At 39.3% G+C, this 20,462-nt stretch overlaps 1 protein-coding gene across 1 annotated transcript in view; it reads left to right on the forward strand.

Annotated features, from left to right (window-relative positions):
- The window catches only part of tlcd3a (TLC domain containing 3A), a 32,553-nt gene extending 12,623 nt beyond the window's left edge, over positions 1–19,930 (forward strand). The window contains exons 3-5 of the mRNA XM_072374296.1: positions 256–475; positions 8,525–8,620; positions 11,900–19,930. Coding sequence (XP_072230397.1) covers positions 256–475; positions 8,525–8,620; positions 11,900–12,205 — 622 coding nt within the window. The 3' untranslated portion in view covers positions 12,206–19,930. The remainder of the gene's footprint in view (positions 1–255; positions 476–8,524; positions 8,621–11,899) is intronic.
- Positions 19,931–20,462: the final 532 nt, after the last annotated feature.

Below are 20,462 nucleotides of genomic sequence, written 5' to 3' on the forward strand. Positions count from 1 at the left end.
CCTCAATAGCACAAGAGGGCTTTGTGTGTTCTTCTACGCAGCCTCACCCTTACAAAATTGGTTTTATAATTCTGAAGTGAATCATTCTTTCACGCTGATGACGCTCAGTTTTTTATTTGTTCAGGGAATACTTGATAATGCTTTGATGTGATTTCTGCGACCTTCTTGCTAAAGCAAATGTGCAGAATGATATGAAATGAGACTAAAGGTTTAAGATTTAAGAGTTTTAACATGTGTTTGATTTTTCTTCCTCAGGCACTGGTTGGCCACCTATTTTGTCATCTGGTACGGAGTCCCCTACATGACCTATGACATCTTTGCTATGTACCTTAGCCACTATTACCGCTACCGGGTCAAAGGGCACGAGGACTACAAGCAGCATTCCCTGAGAACCGTAAACTCCTTCGTCCGCAGAGAGTTCCTGCTGGTGCTGCACCACATCGCTCTGCTCACCATCCTGCTGCCTGTCACACTGGTGAGGAGGAGGAGGGGGGAGGGATGATGAGAAAAGTGAGGAAGGCATTGAGACAGCACCGATGAGGTCATGTTGTCAGTAGTCCAGACCAATAATTAAGAGAACCGGATGTAGTGCAGGCGACTGTGTTAGTGGAAGATCTACACTTTGCTGCATTGGCTACTGGCGGGAGTCAGAATGATTAGCATCGCAGATCACAATCTGCATCTGCGCTGTGGGACAGCTGCTATTTATCAGAAACGCAGCTGATCTCCTGGGATCGTTTGAGGGGAATGTTGAGATTTACAGTAACTGCTGTGGATTATAAGAAACAAATTTACATTATCTGGACACATTTTCCCAAAAAAAGTGAAACAGCCACGTTTTCTTTAAGTTTGTTTTCTTTTTGACACAATTAAAATAGTTAACAGTTAATTAACTGAATTAAAAAAGCATCCATCTTTTACAACTCTTTTTTTGTCTCCATTTCCCAAACATAAAACGTAACAATTTATTTTTCTTTATCTGTCAAGCCTGCATCTTATTTTTTTATTTTATTTTTTTTGTGTATCCCTTTCCTACAGGATATGACATCTTTGTGTTTTCTCCCATTAAGCCTGATGAGACTTGAGCAAATGTTTTTATACCTTCAGTGATCTCAAGACTCTGAACAAAAGACCCTTCTGAAACAATGTTGAGGACTATAAGGGAAACTGTAACAATTTATGATTTAAGAAAAAAAGAAGAAAAACAGCTGGCAGGGAAAGCATGGAAACTGGTAAATGTTTATATAAAAAGTCCCTGAGTTTATTGTTGGGTCACTAACAATCACTAAATCTACTGATCTTCTTAAACTAAGATTTTTTTTTTTACTCTTTTCTCCAACTGATGATTAGATTTTGCTTCAGTGTTTGGCTCTTTCTACAGAGAGAAGCTGAATCAATGAGCTGCACGCAGCACCAAAATGGAAGACTTGACCATTTTAAATAGCAGAAATATACAAAGTAAAGTTTGTGTGTGGTGAAGCTCTGTTCTTGATGTTCACTTCTGACAAGTAATAAGTCATGTGTTCCTTTACTACAGTCCCCTGCCAGTAACGCATTATTAGCGGGTGCTCTAATGTGGTTTCAAATCAATCCTTGTAAAAAGCTGCATTATCGCCTAATGATAGCTTAAGTGGCATCAAAAAATAGACCAGGAGCTTGCTGTCATAGATTACCTATCAAGTAATTTTCAGGCTGTAAGTCTTGTTTCTGTAAGCCATTGATGGAATGAATTAGTTGCCATTTAGTATGAAGGGAAAAGCAATTCATGAGCATAAAAACAATGTTATCGTGGTTTGCAGCAGGTCATCATGCTAATCCACCTCGAAATATCTGTTCTCACTTCACTGTAAGCACAATTTGTAATATCTCATATAGATTTACAACACGTTTAACGTTTAACACAGCATTTTCAAACTGAACTCAGGATTCTCTGACCTCATCAGTAGCTTTTGACAGTGTAACCCTTTATTTCATATTTAGAACCTAAACCAAGAAATGTACACAAACTATCATAACGTGAAAGTTTAGTTTCAAACAGGAGGCTTAACCTAACTAATTATTCTTATAAAGGTATAGCTTTTTAATGGGCCGAACAGAAAAGATGCAATTAATACGCCTTTTTATGAACTGGTGCAGCACAAAAAGAAAGAATGTCCTCTTTAATGATCGATGTTAAAAGACAAGCACCGGTCATCTTCCCTGATCCCCGAGAGTATATGTGAGTGATCAGCTGACTGGTCAAATGTGCAGAGATGTAAAACAGGATTGTATTTGCATGTTTATTGGCGTTGCCATGATACTACAGATGCCCATAAGGGACAACCCAACACTGACTTTTTGGTAGATACTTTTTAAAGCCTCTGTCGTTCCTCCTATGAATGGGAGGTTTAGGAAGAGGGTAGTAAGTTGGTTGCCATCTGAAATGTGCTAATAGATGGCGTTGCAACTGACTAGCCGTTTACATCCTCTTTCACTGACACAGGTGTTATACTTTTACCATCCATAGTCACATGAGTACACTAAATCTGCACAGCAGCTGATGCAGCGATGATCCCCAGTGATTTCCATGTGGGTCGTCTGTATGCTCACCGAAACAGGTAGTCATGCCCTGCTGGTCGATTATTTTTCTGAAATTCCACAACTTAAACGCTTTCCAAGTCCAACTTAGTCTGTTCAAAGGAATAACAAGTTATTGGGCATCCAAGAGTGCCAGGAAATGAAAGAGAACATCAAGGCCCTGATTATTTACGACACTCATGGAACAAATACAATTGATTCTTTGCTCTTTTCCGTCATATCCCTGAATTGTAAAAAGGGGTAGATCCAATAAGAATGGACAGGAAGAAGGAATGAAAGGTGCCGAGTGTTTCCTGGTGAAATATGATACAAGTGTTGGTTAACAACAATGAACATGAAAGCGTCCAAGCTCAGAAAACAAGTCAAGTCAAATGTATTTGTATAGCACATTTCATGTACAAAACAATTGTTAGTGCTTTACATAAAATAAAAGCATTACAGTGGGGAGAGGAAGTCTAGATAAGTTAAAAGATACTGTGCAGATTTAATGCATAGACACATGAGAAAAGAAATGTTTTTAACCTGGATTTAAAAATGTCTACATTTGGTGAAAGTTTAATCTCCACTGGCAGTTTGTTCCACTTGTTTGCAGCACAACAGACTCTGGACTGGACCAGCTGACCTGAGTCCTTGGATTTAAGAGCTCTGCTGGGTTTATATTCTCTGAACGTATCACAGATGTATTTTGTGCCTAAACCGTTCTGGGATTTGTAAACCATCAGTAGGCTTTTAAAATCTATTCTGTGACTGACTGGGAGCCAGTGCAAAGATTTTAAAACTGGTGTGATGTGTTCAGATCTCTTAGTCCTGCTTAAAGCTCTATCAGCAATGTTCTGGGTGAGCTGCTCTTTTTGGGAAGTCCAGTTAAAAGACCATTACAGTAATCGAGTCGACTGGAGGTGAATGTATGGATGAGTTTCTCCAGGTTTTTTTGGGAGAGAAAACCTTTAATTCTGTTGAATTTTTTTTTCTGAGTTGGTAAAAAGCTGCCTTGGTGACAGCTTTGATGTGGGTTTGTGAGTTTTTCAACTATAGCAAACAGAGTTGGAGAATTGTTGGCATTCTTATTAATCAGTTCAGATAAATGCAGCTGTCTGGCCTTGCACAGCTCATTGTTATAACTACGCAGGCTTTGTTTGTACAGCTCATAGGGAATCTGAAGCTTTGTTTTCCTCCTCTTACGTTCAGCTTTCCTGCATTCTCTTTTCAGGTTTTTGACCATAGAGATATTTCTCCATGGTGTTTGACTGTTTCTTGATTCTTATTGGTGCAACAGCTTCCATTACATTCAAAGTTTTCACGTTGAAATGATCCAGAGTCAACCGACTCATTGTTGGTAACATAGCTATGGCCTCCCTAAACTGATTACTTGTTACTTTTTAACAGAGAGGCTGCTTGTTTGAACATTCTGAGTGATCAATAAATCAAATAAAATACAGACTTAAATTGGAGACTATACAGTATATCTCGAAGCAGGCATCAAAGTGGAGGCTATTTTTGTAAGTTTAACTGGAAAAACACTACTGAATTGTTTCAGTTTGAGCGGAAAAGTTTACTTAAGTGACCAACAAAAGCTTCAGATTAATTGCTCACTTGAATGCTAAATGCTTGAATGCTGCACCTTTTTGTATTCCTAAACAAATATGTACTCAGAACATTTCTCTTTTATTCCTGAAACTACATATTCAAACAAGCATTTCTGGCTATTCAGAACCTCTCTCTTTGCTCCCCATGAAACTTCATCACCAGTAGAGTTAAGAGAACATGTTACATAACCACTCTCATTTCCAAACAGTACCCTAGGTTTGTGAGCCAGGTACGGTAAAAACCCAGACCTTTGTTTGCAGTGGCAGTCAGTGGCTTTATGAGATCACATTACCCTACATTATTCAGCTCCAGCTGCAGTCATCCTCTCTTTTTCTAAACTCATCTCCCCTTCTTTTGTTTCTCCACTTGTGCCTTCACTCATCAGCTCCTAGTTTGGCTTCCCTGCGTAATACAGAAGCTGGTTTAGTTATCCAGCGTGCTGTTAAAGGACAGAAACATTTAGATCTGTTCACATGTTGTTTTTTTGTAGGAAAAGCACTGCTGTAGCTGGTAACATTTGTAGATAACCAGGTGAGAGTGCAGTTATTGTGCGTTTATACCCTTTGACCTGGCAGGGCCATTATGAGCAGTATTATTTACACCTGTGCTCCTGTTGTTATGGTGAGTCAGCAGTCATACTGTTAGAAAGCTCTCTATCAGCTAAAAATGGTGGGTTGATAAGAATGAGGTAAGCTGAAAAATAAGTCATTGCCACTATTTAGAATTTGATATAGATTCCCAGGAAAATGTTCAATGCCATGAGATACAGAACATTTTGTCAATAAAGATTAGAGCAATACAGAAGATGGCATCAATAACAACACTATTGTTCATGTTGTTTGATGAAGTGCAGAAAATAGATACAGTAATTACAGAATTTTCTTTGTTTAAAAACGGAAGAAACAAAAAAAAAAAGCCACATTTTTAGGGTAAATGTGACCGAATTGTATCAAAGAGAAAAAGGTCACAACTGAAGGGTCTGAACAAATGGAAGGCAAAATAGCCCATTTATGACCCCGTACCTTGGGGTCATAAAGGGAAATGGCAACCATGCAGAGACTGCAAGGAAGTTGGACTTAACGCAGGTCCCGAGGAGTCATCTGAGTAGGAAAAAGAAGTCTAAACCATCAACATGTATGCCCTGCCAGTTATCAAATACCCTGCTGGTATAATAACCTGACCAAAGGAAGAGATAGAAGCTGATGTAAAGACAAAAAGCCCTTCACAATGCATGGAGGGTTTCACCTCAGGTCACTCACCAGTCTCCATTAGCTCTGACACCAGGTGAGACCGGAGAATGATGAGTGTCAGAGCTACCATCAAGACGAAACAACAAAGATCAAGGAGTACATCAGGAAGATGGCACTGCTAAGTGTACACCACATGCAGCTAAAACCCTCCAAGTGAGAGGAATCATCATGCAAGGAAAAGTTCCTGCATGTACCACCAACAGATTGAAGAAGTGACTGATATGGAGGGTCCTATCAGTCGGCAACATCAGAACAGGCCCTGATTAAAGAGCAATAGAAGCCGGGGTCTACCACACCAGACAGGACTCCGGGTCCAAGCTGTGCCAGGAGGCCCCTGAGTCAGTCCAGAACATAGTAGCAGGGTGTAAGATGCAGGAAGGTACAGCATACATGGAACGCTGTGATCAAGTGGCGGGAATAGTGGACAGGAACGTCTTTGCTGAGTACGGGCTGGGAGTTCCACAGTCAAAGTGGGAGCTCAAACCTTTTTTTTTTTTAAATGGATTTCTCTTGTTCATTTGACTTAGAGGCTGAAAAAAACTCAATGCTGTAGCTGATTATCATATGTAAAAGCAGGGAGGAAGAAAGTTAGGACAGCGCTGTGGTTGATTTATTTGATAAATTGCTCTGAACAACTAATCATCTGTTAAATTTTGATGTGTCTGATAATGTGACGGCAGCAATTCAAAATGGTGTTTTATGTATTGAAAGTGAGTACAGGTTACTAGCACCAACCAGTTCTTTTTTTTTTTCTTCCGCTAAATGTTATGGAACCCGTTCACTTACCATCTGATTATCAGTACATATGTGATGGGAGCGAGTTATTACTATAGCTAGAACCTGTTGTGATTTTGAACTTATATCTAGAGAAATTCAGAGGCCAGTTTTGTATACATATTCTGGGTAAGTTCTTCCAAAAAGAACAACTCAAACATCAGAGGAAATGCCTAACTGGATCGACTGCCTGCTCATTATAATTGAACCTGCCTATAGTTGTCACGTGTCAACATTTTATTTTGTGGCTTGAGATTGTTCTCGTGTTTCAAATGCATCTACTTTGTAAACTGGCTCATTTGTATAAAACACATTTGAATGATAGCCTCATGTTCTAGGACTTATGAATGCTGTAACCAGTGGCTGCAGGCAAATGTACAGAATGAGCTTTGAGGCGGAGAAGTATGTAGTGGTTTACTGCTTCAGTTGGAGCGCATTTCCACTGAAAGCCTGTGTATATTACTGTGGTAAATGGAAGCTTTTTCAACTACTTGTCAGCTATGTTATTTCAAGCATCTTGGAAGATGTGCCGTAATCCATTTGTGGATTTAGTCAGATTAAGTTGGGTTAATATTAAAAACTGAAGAGGATCTTTTTAGAAAAAATGTATGATAAAAGTTTACTGTGTACCTTTGGTCTTTGAGGAAAAATAAGAGTGGGTTAAGTTGCATTTTTCTTGTGCTGATGTAATGAAGTATTAACTTTAACCCAGTTATGCTCATGGGAGACGGGGTTGAGATGATGTAGCCTGGTAGTGATGAAGTCATGGTTTTAATAAAGTTTTGCCTCTGTGGCCTCTGTCATTTTTAAGTAGGCAGATGGCAAAGCTACTTCTGGAGCAGCTCATGCTTTATTTATCAAAAAGCGCACTGCAAGCTAGGCTTCCACATAGTGCTTGTCTTTTGTTTTGAGTCTCTATCCATCTCGACTGACTCACCTGTTCTACGGTGGCATCACTCAGCACTGTGCTGCTGGTCAATATTTGAACGCTTCTTCCATTACTTATGCACAGGACATCAGTCCCTCCCCTCCCCCCAACAGACTGTCTGCCTGTTTTTTTGTGCGGTGGAAGTTAATGTAGAGTCACATGTCTGCTCTTGTTTTTGCAACACTGAAAAAAACAGACAGATTATCTCATTACTATCAGTCAAAGGAGTTTATTCTGCAGCCTCCATATGTCTGTCTTGAATTTAATCCACCTAAATCTAATTGATATGCTGTTTTTGTGTGTGTGTGGGGGGGGGGGGGGGGGGGGACGGACTAATAAACTAACAAGACTAATAAACTTGAAATTGAAAAATGAGTTGGAAAAAAATATTGGTTTCCAATATGGAGTCCAGCCAACCTCTTTAGATAAGTGTTAAGGCTGGTTGTGGAGCTTGATTCTCCGAAGCATCCCACTGACACATCACGGTGAGACAACACAGTATTTCCCCGGTCACAGGCTACCTGAATATGGCCCGACAGTATAGCCTTGTTTGTAAGAGGTCACAACTCACTAGCTTGTGTTAAAATAAAATGACCTCTGTGTTCGATTTGTTGGGTATTTATATTGTAGTTATGACGAATGACGTGTAAATAAAATGTACATGTTGGGGAAGAGACTGTCCAGAAGTCTCTGAATAAAGTACCTGAGGTTGAAATAAAGTTCATGCTATCGATCCCTTTCATGATGTAAAAGCTGTGTCTGGCAGTCGGTCTCATCTGTAGGACATGCATGAGTGTACAGACACATGAAGAATAAATCATTGACACTCTAATCCAGAACAGTCACATTTTCAGTAACAGTGGGGCTTACTTATTTCTGACCATGGATAAGATGTCAGGCTTTTGATAACATGTTGCAGGGTTTTGTTTTCATATTTACTCAGTGGTGAAGTCTTCAACACACACCTTTGAAACTGCATGTCTGACCAGTGTAGATGCACCAACATCCCCTCAGACAGTCCAAAACTTGTATCCATTCCACTGAAAATATTCTGTGATACTGAATGAACCTGAAGGTGATCTAACTCATCATAACAGACCTTCCCCAAGGCTGGAAATGTGGAGGTCCGACTCTCACGACTCCTTTGATAAGCATGCTCCAGTATCAGAATAACTGGACCTAATTTCCTTTCCGATCATGTTAACATACTGTGTAAATTACACCCAGATCGGGTCATCTACAGTGGAAGCGGTTCTGTCCAGCTGTAACGGAATCTATGAAAAAAAGCTTTCTGAGCAAATTTCCAGAGACACTGCTCCAAAAAGTGACCTTGAATGTCAGCTGTGTTTTTTCTTTCCCAATGCTGTTTGTTTGCTCAGTCTGTGTGCTCTGTGTGTCTGTTCCTCAGTTCTTCAGAAAGGACCAGGGGGATTTCTTCATTGGCTGCTTGTTTCTAACAGAGCTCAGCACACCATTTGTCTCCCTGGGGAAGATACTTATTCAGGTGAGACAGCACGTACACATGGGCATCCACCTGAAACAAACTGGGAAGTAACGCATCTGTCATGTTTTGTACTGGAAAATATCATTAAGTTTTTGTTTGACAGATCAACCACCGCACAGTCAAGTAGGGAAATGATTTGTTAAATACGTAGCTCAAGCAGCGGTTGTCCAATCATAGCTTAGCAACTGTAACTAGACGCAACAGGTCTGTAGAGATTTGTGTTTCCATTTGTTCTTTGGACCTGCCTCTACTTAGAGCAATACACAACGTTTAGCAAGAGTGTCACCTTTTGTACTCTTTCCAAAGCCACAACTGCAGTTTTGTAGATGCAGGCATTTAGCATTGTGCTGATCTACTAAATCTTGGCATGTTTCCACTTCCGAACACCACGGAGCGTGTCATTAAATACACTCCAGTTTGTGTGGAGAGGGGTCACATTAAAAAACAGTTCAGTTACCATAACCATTATGTTTTATTCCCCCTGTGTGTGGAAGCTGATTCTGAAAGCTACGACTATACATCAGCGCAGTGTCTAAAGAACACCATCCAAGTTTTTATTTCATTTGCCAAATGGATTTATCAGCTTTTAACCTGAAATGTTTTCCCAATGTAGACTTAAAAGTCAGTTTAAAAGTATTAATCACACCTCTGACAGGATGGTAACTCAGCACAGTTACATGCACAGTTGAGTCGAGCTACGGTTAGAGCTGGGCTGGACCGTTTAGCTGGACCAGTGTCCCTATCCCATATACCTGCATGGGAGCAGATGAGGGTAATTAATGTGTACGTCCAGTCCTGTAGACTGTGTGAGAACATGCTCACGTCATTCTGCCTTTCACTGCATGAGATCGCGTAAGTACTGCTGAATTCACTGCACAGGTGTTGTTTTTAAGTTACTTGAATGTTTCTTTAATTGCGCCTGATGGCGCTTTAAGTGACCGTGAGAATCTGTGACGCATTTAGTCATCTGACAGAAGAAACAGAAAAATACACGACTGACAGCTTTGTTGGGACTTTGGCTGTGTTAATGTGCACTTAGACTTGGATTTCTGTTGGACTAACGTGTTTACATGCAGGAGTTTTAGCACAGTGTGCTTTTATATATACATTTAACTTTTTTTCTAACTGTTGTAATTTAGTTTTTTTTTTTTTTTCTTGGTCTGATGAAGATCATGTGGTTTAAGAATGACCAGCGGCTGTGCCTGTCGTGCAGCACAGGGATGGACAGCTGTAGCAACATTAATTAGGATCAGGCATCTGATAGGCGTTCTGTTCAGGTTTCATGCGCAAGTGCTTTCTTTAGAAACGTACTGAAACTGCCTATTCTGAGTTCTGAAAGACCCGTTGGGATTTGAAATGATGCTGCTGTCCTTAACACAGAATAAAACTAAGTTTCTAAGTGTAGTTTTTCTTCAGATTTAATTGTATTTAACTTCTTTTATTCGTTTGTAATCCTATTTAGGTGATGCACAGTCTTGCATCATCAAGTATCTCCATTTGATTTGGAAGGTTGTTTGTCACTGTTTTATCAATAATTAAGGTGCATAGCTCACCAAAAAAAACAAACCAAAAAAACAAATCAGTCAGCAGCATTGAGCAAAGAAGCCATGACACTATTTACGCTCTCTGCCTTAGAAGCCGTCTGCTGCACTTAATGTCTTCATTAGTACCATCCATACAGACACATCACACCCCACACATTGGAAAACACAGTCGATATGTACTCTGAGCCTTTGAGGCTTGCAATGCATTAATCTAAGAATAGAAGAGCCTTACTGTCTACCTCTGTGAAATCGGTGGAGCGTGAGCCTTTGGGTCTTTGCTGACATCTGCTGTCAGCAGAGAAAAAGAGCAGAGCAAAGCTGCACTGCTGCCCTCTTTTGGACCAGATCAGCACAGAGACTTTGCCAGAAGCTTTTTCTGCCCTCAACCAAAGTGTCCTCAAATCTTTCACAAGTTCAAGATCACATACAGGCGTTGTTGTTGGATAAGAATGTAGATCTGCCTAAACTACAGCTGCCTGCGCATGCTTCCTGTCACACAAGATAACCAGCATGGCCTCCTTTAGTGCTGTGTGCATCACAAATGAGATCCCATTCACACATAAACCTACAAAATCAGAGAAGAAGAAAAAACAGACTGGATAGATGAGAAAGTAGTGAATTAGAAATTTAAGAGCTTTATTTATTGTTTTTTTTTTTTTTCCTGACAGGCATCCAAAAACACATTTCAGACGAATAACGAACTGCATGCTTATGTGTTCAGACTTTTATTTTCACCAGCAACAGTGAGCTGCCTCGAACCTGTCACAAAATGTAGTTTTTAGGCGAGAACATACATCTCCAAGCTTCTAATACGAAGGTTGATTCGACACGATTGAACCGGCTTGAAAATTTGCTCCGACATCTTCGGAGGAGCGAGGCCCCACCGGCGGGTTGAAGTGACACAGCTTCAGCGCTGATTTTCCTCACAGAGAATAGTAGTAGCTTGTTAGTTATGTGTTTTAGTGGTTAAACATAAGATCGGATGCATTTCAGCTCGATGTAGCAGGTGGGTAGCAAATGTAAAATATGTTGAGTACTCAAGCAAGCGAGTGAAATGACTTGTATTCTAATTTGACTAATTTATTTATTAGATTTCTTCCTTTGTAATTTTGAATACCTTTTTAACTTGTATTTATTTATTAGTATGTGAATTTGTCGAACTTGTAGGCTGCTGGCTGTTCTTTGAGGTAGAAAGTTATTTTTTTATAATTAAAGAAAAAACAGACGTAATACAGGAAAAACTCTCAATCTGGCTCAGGAATGTTTGTTGTTATGACCTTAGAGTGTTTGGAGATCTTTGCTATGGATGCAGAACACGACGGGTTTTAAGGACTTCTATGAATTAAAAAGATAATTACAGACATAAAGGACCTATAGATTTCTAAATGTTTGATAGGAAGTGTTCATGATGATATTGTGAGTTATCCCTCAACAAAATCAAATTTAAACGAAAGGAAAAACAAACGTGCAAAATGTAAAAGAAAAAAGAGCGAAGCATCGTTCAGTAAGTGGACATGCGGACCAGAGAACAGTCACCAAACCCATAAGCAGCTAACTTAGATACTGTGCCAGATGCACATTTTCTTAAAAGATTGAATTGTTTCTTGGGAAGAGACCAAGGTGATCCTTCTGTTCATTTCCACTACATGCAAGAGTATGTGACCACGACTGAAACTGGGAAAATGTGTGTACACTGTGTTCATTCCATCCGTGTCCCATTTGTCTCCTCCCTCAGCTCAGCCTCCAGGACTGCTCGCTGCACAAGGCCAATGGCGGGATGGTGCTGTTCACCTTCTTTATGTGCCGCATCGCCCTCTTCCCCTACATGTACTTGATGTACGGCCACCACTACGGCATCCCTCTCTACAGCGTTCCCTTCCACCTGCCACTCTCCGCCAACCTGGGCAGCTTGTGCATCATGGCGCCGCAGGTCTACTGGTTCGTGCTGCTGTGCCGGAAGGGCTATCGTCTGTACCAGCGAAGCCGTAGGCCGCACTCGCCTCCTGCGGCCGCCGTCGCTGACGGCTCTAAGGATGATTGATATCTACTTCACAACTGCTTGCTCAAGCCGCACACTCAGCTACTAACTCAACCCCACCATGGTACTGTAGTACACCAGGGCTGCCTGCTCTTGTTCCACAACTCCTGGGCATTTTCTGCACACTTTAACTCCTCTATTACAAATCTGCTGCCTAAGTGGACCTCTCCACCACCAATCTAATGCTACTACTGAACTTAGGTGATATGTGTTTTTCTTTTTGGATTTGACTCTGGCCTGGATCTTGTTGAAGTGCTACACTGTTTTAACATTTACAGTACTGAAGAAAGGTTGTGTGAAGTGTGGAGCAGACACACCAGAAACTAAAGAGGAGCTTCCACAGAGACTTTATATTTTCTCTTTACTCCCACTGTGTTTACAGCTGCTGCTGATTGGAAAGGTCTGTTACACTGAGTGGCTGTTTCAACAGGTTGTATTTGAGTGTTTGGTTCTGTTGTAACAGTGATGTCATACAATTTCTTTTCCTCTCTATCTATCACTTAACACACTGGCAAGGCGGATTAGGAGTTGTGGTAGGTAGGATGCATATTCTGGCAGTATTAGCAGGGAAAAAAGTGAGCAATACATGTCACCTCATCTACACCCGAGAGCTAAAAACAGCTACATCATTTGCACCCAATTAATGTGATAGTCTGTGACCTTTCACCTCTGCTCATTTTGTTTTCTGCACAGCGTGGCATCGGTCACAAATCCACATCAAGAGTCAGTTTTCCTCTTTTTTTAACACGATTAAACATTTTCAGAGTTTCATTTTTAAGTATTGTCAGAGATGTGATTTGTAGAGCCTGATATCTTTTTCTTAGTTAAATGTGAATCGCCTTGAGCAAGAAATTATTGGATAAGATCTTCCCCTCTCTTCCCCTCTGCAGCTTACATCTAAGATGAAGGATTTACAAAGTTCTCTTTTAAAAATCTCTGCTGTGATTGTGTGGAATTTTTCTTTGACACTGGAGCATTGCAGCTGACATGGTGATGGGGAGCTGTTGCAGTGCAGCTTGGGTATGACAGTCTGGGTGGGGTATGATAATAGCTAATAAAGGTGGTTCCTGAACTCGGGGCCAGGTCAGAGCAATAAGGTGTGCTGTGGCTCATGCAGGCAGACGCAAGCAGAGGACTGAAATTCCCCAAACCTTAAAGAAAAAAGAGAAGATTCCTGATGAGTACTTACTGTTTAGTTCTTCTGCAGATGCAAAGATTTGTATGCACTTCTGTATCAGGTGTGGAATTGAGCACTTAACTCATAAAGCTTTCTATACAGTTCTTACAGTTTTTAGAGATTGAAATCATTTTTTTAGTTTCATTAGAAAAATAGTTTTAAAACTTGAACTTACTTAACCACAGAGGACCATTATCATGCAAATTCCCTGTTGCAGATGGGCATTTATTTCAGAGGCATTTATGAAAGAGAATCAGCATTTCATGCTTCACTTTGGTTATTTAATTCAAAGAAATGTATAGAAAATATTTTATTAGTTCCATCCGTCATCCAGAGGTAATTTAACTCTTTCAGTATATCTTTAATCATTCAGGCTTTGTTTCTAAATGGCCTTTTTTTTGTCCTGTAAATTTAATCTATGCAAAAGAGGCTGTGGTGCATGTATTGTATGCAACACTAATGTAAAGTCATAACATACTGGTCCACACCTCATAATTTATTCTCTCCTTTAATCTTTTGGGGAGGCCCTTCGTTAACCTCTGTATATTTCTACACAACTAAACACAAATTCTGAGCCTCTTTCACACATCAGTTGTGCATTTTTCGGCCCAAAAAAGACATCCTCGTTAATCCGCCGCTGTTCTCTCTCTTAATTCACACATGCCAAACAGAGGCGGATCAGCCCTGCGTCACTGTGTCCTTACACACATCGAGCCGATGTTGCGGAATCCGCTGAGCGACGGCAGCATTGTTGGTTTAAGTGGGGAGTTCCACGATGCTGTTTATGATGTGTGTAAGAACACACGCGAGGCAGTATCATTTCATCTCTGTTACTACCTCCACTGCACTCTGAGGCGGTTCAGCGGCGGATCAACGGCGGCTCTGCTTCAACCCCGTGTTCCATTTCTGTACTTTGCGCAACGAAGGTGCATCAGTCCCAGCTTGAAAAAAAGGCTCATCTCCAGTTGAATTTAAATTGAGTGCTTTCAAATCTCCTCCTTGAGTGATTTCATGAGTTCATAATCTTGTATCGCTGTAAATGATAATCACACAAACATTTTGTTGTGCACATGGACACGTTTACAGCGCTGTTGACAAATAGGATGCCGACGTGATCGAGCAGGCACTTTTATGGCAACATCTATTTATCTTTCTAATTCTTACATGCAGTGTAGAATTGACATAGCTTTTGGAAGTGTACAGTCATGGTAACATTACTGCCAGACATTTTAAACTGCTGCGACAGCCTTACTTTCATGTATTTGGTGGTTTTGCCTCATGATTGCTTGCTTCTTCAATTTTCGCTTCCGTTGTCACTTCTGCTGAACTGTGAATCAGGTGTAATTCTGAATGCTGACACGGTGTAAATGCAGCACAAAAGAGAAAATATGACACAATATTTATCAAAACGTTCTAAAAATAGCTACCGTAAGTCCTCATAAGCTACCAGACTTGGTGATATTGTAGCAGCAAAGCCACTGATTGTATTGAATTTAGCTGGGTTTTTTTTCTATTTTATTGCTTATGAATTCTGCTTCATATTTGTATAAGGACACCGTTGCCTGGATCACTGATGGGATCAGAGTGACAGTTCGTGTCAGAAATAATATTTTAATTTAAAGTATGAAGTTCTCAGATGCACCATGACTTGACTGCTTGTAGAAGGCGCTGAGTCAGCTCACTGGTAGCCGGCCTGTTTACTGACCAGCAGCGTGAGGCTGAGGGTGTAAGCAGAGCCGAGCAGCTGAATGACGGCTTGTTTGTTCGGCTTGGCTGCAGCTCAGCAGAGTGCAGGCTTCTTTTGTCCATGGCCAGTCAGGCCGCTGTTACTGGAAACCTACCATGCTCTTTGTGTTGCGTTGCGTTTTTTTTCTTTCAGCTGATTTCTCCCACTCTCTTTTATGTCTTGTGAAACATTTTCACATTTCACACCACTCATTACCTGTGGAAGTTACAAATGTAGTCGGTCATTGATATTTCGTTCAAGATTAAAAGTTCATTCCTTTGTTGGCTGATGTGCTGTGAAGATGTAGAAATTCTGCTGGGTGCGTCAGCAAAGCCAGGTGAGCCCGAGCCGTCCTCTGCTGCCATCTGCCGCCAGCATTTTCCGCTTTCTGTCCACTCAGCGGTTTATGGGCAGTGCAGCTGTGTGTGCTGCATTGACGTTTCTATATCCAAGTTTTTCAACCACTGTAACCTCACCTTCCATGAAATGCACTGAACAAAATGCAGGCATATAGATTTGTTTTCATTCATATTCAAAGCAGTATAAATGTGATCATCTTAACGCCCTGAAATTGTTTGCTCAACTGCATTTCAACCCAAACTTTATCGTTGCTGTATTTGGGATATAAAACATTTCATGAGATACATTTTACTGAGATCTAACACTCAAAAGCTGATTCTTCGAAAAGTATGTCGTTATATATATTTTTTTTTCGACAACTTGATTAAAATAAAGGTGAAGAAATGAGAAAAGTCTAAAGTTAAGTGGCTTTACAATGAGTTTTTAAGCTTAGCTTCGAAATTATATAATAATTCTTACATTCCAAACTTAAGTTACATTCATCCCAATGTCATCATCAAAGGTGCAGTTTTTTTTTTTTTTTTGCATGTCTATAGTAAGATTTGGCATTTATTTTTTTCAACACGACCTCTGCGTTGGCTGAAGAAAGTACCCGAGTTTCACGTTTAAATAAAAAAAAGAAGAAAAAAAACTAAACAAGACGATAGTTGAATAGTTGTCTGACCTGGCCTAATTGCAGTGTTTGGTTCCTGTGAGTTTCATAGCCACGTGATGACAACACCTTTGCTTCCATTGCTGGGCAAATGGGTCACTGCCATCATGTGCAAATCAGAAACTCTCGCACACAACCGGCATTTGACCCAGCGCCTTAAGGCATCTCTCAGTAAGAATTATGAAATGTCAAACGCATGAAGAGTGTACATATCTAAATCTCATTCAGTGGATTCTTAATAAAGAAAATCTAAGTTCATCCTCTTTGCTCAGAGTTTGAAGAAATGGTTAGTATCTATAGATGTTTATTGGTAGACGATGAAACAGATCGATTATGAAGATGATCACATCTAGAATAGTAGCTGTTTCTTCCTCTTTTTTAACAGCAGATTTCTCCTCAGAGTTTTCCTATTTATGCTTGCATGGCTTATGTTACTCAGACGTCAAAGGGTTGGTAAACCAAAGACTGTCGGGCACTTCAGTCAGTCACAGTAACCACATATAAAGAAGATTTTCTTTGATTTTTCAATACATAAAACATGTTTTTTCTTCATAGTAAAGATGCACATATCTCACTTGAAAACTCAACTGACCTCCAGTCTTAACCTCTTTCTTTGGGTTACACAGTTACCAATATTCGGATGTAATAGTAAAGAATTGGGCTTTCCATATTTCCTATATATACTATATTGTACAACTACATCATAATCATAGTGATGTCATTTCTGGACACCACTGATTCAGTTGCTCCATGCCAACACTATTTGCTGTTAGCAGGTGAATGATGAAAACATTGGAACAGTCCTAACACAAATCAACTTCTTCCTTACAGGGAATTCATTCCATGCTAACATTTTCACATTAATATATTCAGTCATTTTGCAGATGCTAGCACTTTATTCTGCTGAGAGATAATCAGTTTCCAAGCATCGCTGAAAAATGGTTGTTGTTGGTCAGCTGGCGAGTTAATGAAGGCGCATGCAGTGTTGATCAATAGTCAGCTTCCTGTTAACATTTTAAATGTTAATGTAATGTCTATGTTTTAGCATTAAGTTTATATTGAATTGTTGTTAAGCTTATCCTTACTGGTTTATCTTAACCTCTGAATCCCAAGTTAATATTTACCATGTTGGTTGGAAGATGACTTCAATGTTATGATAGGCAAAACACTAACAGACGTAAGCTTCTTTTATATATATATACATATATATATATATGTATATATATAATTTTGAATTTATGCCATGCTAACATTTAGGAGCCATTATTAACTTTTTACTTTTACTGAGTAAAATCAGTCTTCAGGATAATACTTAATATTTTCAGTGGTAGTGAACTAGAATGTTAGCATGCTAACACTGTAGCACTAAAATTGTTCTTGAGCCTCTATTAACTATCCTCACCTGCTGAGTCATATCAGGGGCCTTTTTGTGTAGTTTGCATGCTTTCCCCGGGCATATCTGGGTTATCTTCAAGCATTATGGACAAAAACAATATGATTTAGGTTAATTTGATATTCTAAACTGACCATAGGGGTGAGTGTGTACGGTTGTATTGGTCTGTGTTAGTCCAGTGATAAATGATGGACAGTTGATTTGTTCAGGTCTGTCGCCTGGTGGCAGGAAGCATTGAGACTTGCAACTGACACACAACCACCACTATAAAGCGGGTGTTGAAAATGAGTAAATTGAGTAAATTCCTTCAGTTCTACATTTTTAGTTAGCTTGGTAAGCGAATGCTAAATATTCGGAGTCATATCAAAACTGCTGAGTCATATCAAAGTATAGATAAACTTAGTGTATGTTGGTGGGTGAATGACTAAAATGTTTGCCTTTGAGTTGAGGTTTATGCTGACAATTTAGCATTGTCTCTCAGTTCAGTTGTAGAGCGTGGATAAAACTTATGGTGGTTGGTGTTTAACTAAAACAATGGTTTGTTTTGAGTGGGATTTTATTTAAGGCTATTATTATGTTATGTTCAGTTGTTAAGCCTATGTTAGCATGTTTTCCTACAAAGATGTGCTAAATCATATCAAGGTCCAAGTCTCATCTTCATATGTTATATGGTGTCAGATCAAAAGTAGTTTAGTTTAGTTTAGTATAGGTCAAAACTGTTCAGCAACAATCAGTTTCTTGCTAACACAAAACTTTTGCTTTTCACTTTTTTTTAAGCAGCAGAACCCATGCTAACACCTTACTGCCCTTGTAAAGTGATAGCAGACCTGAGGCTAATAATTTAGCTTCAACCTACTCCATGTTGCAGAGTGCTCTGCCTTTTGCTAACATTATTTTGAGTAAGAGTACATTCTTTCAGCTAACTTTTAGCACATAGTGGCACCGCCTGAGTAGCTGCTAGCTACATACTAACATTTGTGTTAGGCTGTTTGACATTTGGTAGTAGACCAAGCCAGATCATGTAAAAATGATAATAGTCTTGACGCTAACACATTAGCACAAGCTTACTCTTCTGAGCAACCGTCACTGTCTTGCTACCATGAGTAAACTCCACACTCCATGCTTACAGTACACATTATCATTTAGCCAGGTTGAGTGGCTGTAAGGAACATGTTTGTGAGTGACTGTAAACTCAAAGTTAACATTTAAACTGTACTTGGTTTAAGCTTTCTAATACAAATCCAACTTGCCCACTCAAAAACGATGACAATTACTATGGCAGATTTAGGTTTTTATGCTGCCACCACTTCTTGTAAATGAAAAAAATTACAAATTTAAAAAAAAATGTTATTTTAGGCTTCGGACTGGAGGTTATGTTAAGGGTTTAAAAGAAAAATGTCTAATGTCATGCTCTAGTCATGTTGGATCAAAATGTTGCATGCCGGATGGGGAGTAACTTTAGCATCAATCAACAATATTCCGCACTTTCCTCTGATAAGATGTGTGAATACTGCAATGGGCTGATAAAATGCATTTTAAGCATTTAAGCATTGTAAAAACTTGCTGGGACTGATTTTAATCTGTGGACAGTGAACCAAACTTAGTCTACAGTGCCTTGTGAAAAAAAATCTATTTGTGATATCCACAAAACTCAGTGTGAAACATGGCAGGCGGTGTTTACAGGTTGTGGCTGTATTTATTGTGTTATTGTCATTCATTCATTGTCTCAAGGAGAGAATTAAGCATTATTTTGGTGTTCACAACAATAATTTAGAATGGCCTCATAGTAAATAGAAATCATATTTTGTATTTTAATTGGTTTTATCAAACTGCTATGCTAATATTGCTAGACTGATAATAGAGCTTGTGATTTGATCCTGTTAAAACAAAGGTCTTTATATATAAATAATTTGTTGTAATTCACATTGTGTTGCATTTCATAATGATTCAAACAATGATCCCATAATGTTTAATTTGTACCATCTGAGAGTGAACCATTTAAAGCATATATATATATTTATATATATGTGTGCCTGTGTATATGTTTAGATTCTAGGTTTGATTTTGTTTGCTGTGTCTCTGATGTTTAAGCAGATGTGTATGTTTGGGGGATTTAGATTTCATTCAGCATTCCTAAATAAGTCAAATGCAGCACCATCACAACCTTTAACACTTCCTGCCCCACATTATTTTTGATAGCATTCTAATTTTTCATACATATAAATACGATTTGATGCATCTGTCTTTTTTTGTAGCGTGACCTTTTTCCCCTATTTTTTTTTTTTGAGGAAATTTCCTATCTGAAATGAGAATGAACTGTTTTATTAAACAATAAGAGGAGTTACATATTCTAGCTGCAACCTATGAATCCAGAGCACCCCTTTAAAATTCAATAAATTTGATTTGATAGACTGTTTTGAGCAAGTCTCTGTTTTATTTCCATTTGTCTTGGCATACCAGCTGTGAAAATATGTGAAAATATCGAAATGTTTTTTCCATGTTGCACAGTTTTGTATACATAGTTTTGCAGTTGCTTTGGTTTTTGCAAAATCTTCAGGGAGATGGCAAATGAACAAACTCTAGTGGCATCCAGCTTTTTGCTTTGCTTCTAATCCAGTAAACTGATATAGCTGCAGGTTGCATCCATCTCATTTTCATGACATGAATTATGAAGTTATTTTACATAAATCCGCTCCATTGTGATGAAAAATGGAATAGGTAAATGTTAATAGTAACCCTGGTGCTTTTGCCATTTTTATTAAGTTAAGCAGTTACAGTTTTTGATACATGATCACTGTGTCAAGCCTGTGCTGCTTCATTCAGCTGTAATGTGGCATCATGGCCACCTAGAGGCGCTGCCGTTTCAAGCTGACATCTGTGATTGATCACCTGGCACATTAAAACTGTAAAATCACATATAATTCTAAAATTTGTGGGGTTCTGTTCCCTTTC

This window comes from Leuresthes tenuis, unplaced genomic scaffold, assembly GCF_036924035.1.
Source record: "Leuresthes tenuis unplaced genomic scaffold, fLeuTen1.0.hap1 SCAF_21, whole genome shotgun sequence".
Taxonomy (NCBI): domain Eukaryota; kingdom Metazoa; phylum Chordata; class Actinopteri; order Atheriniformes; family Atherinopsidae; genus Leuresthes; species Leuresthes tenuis.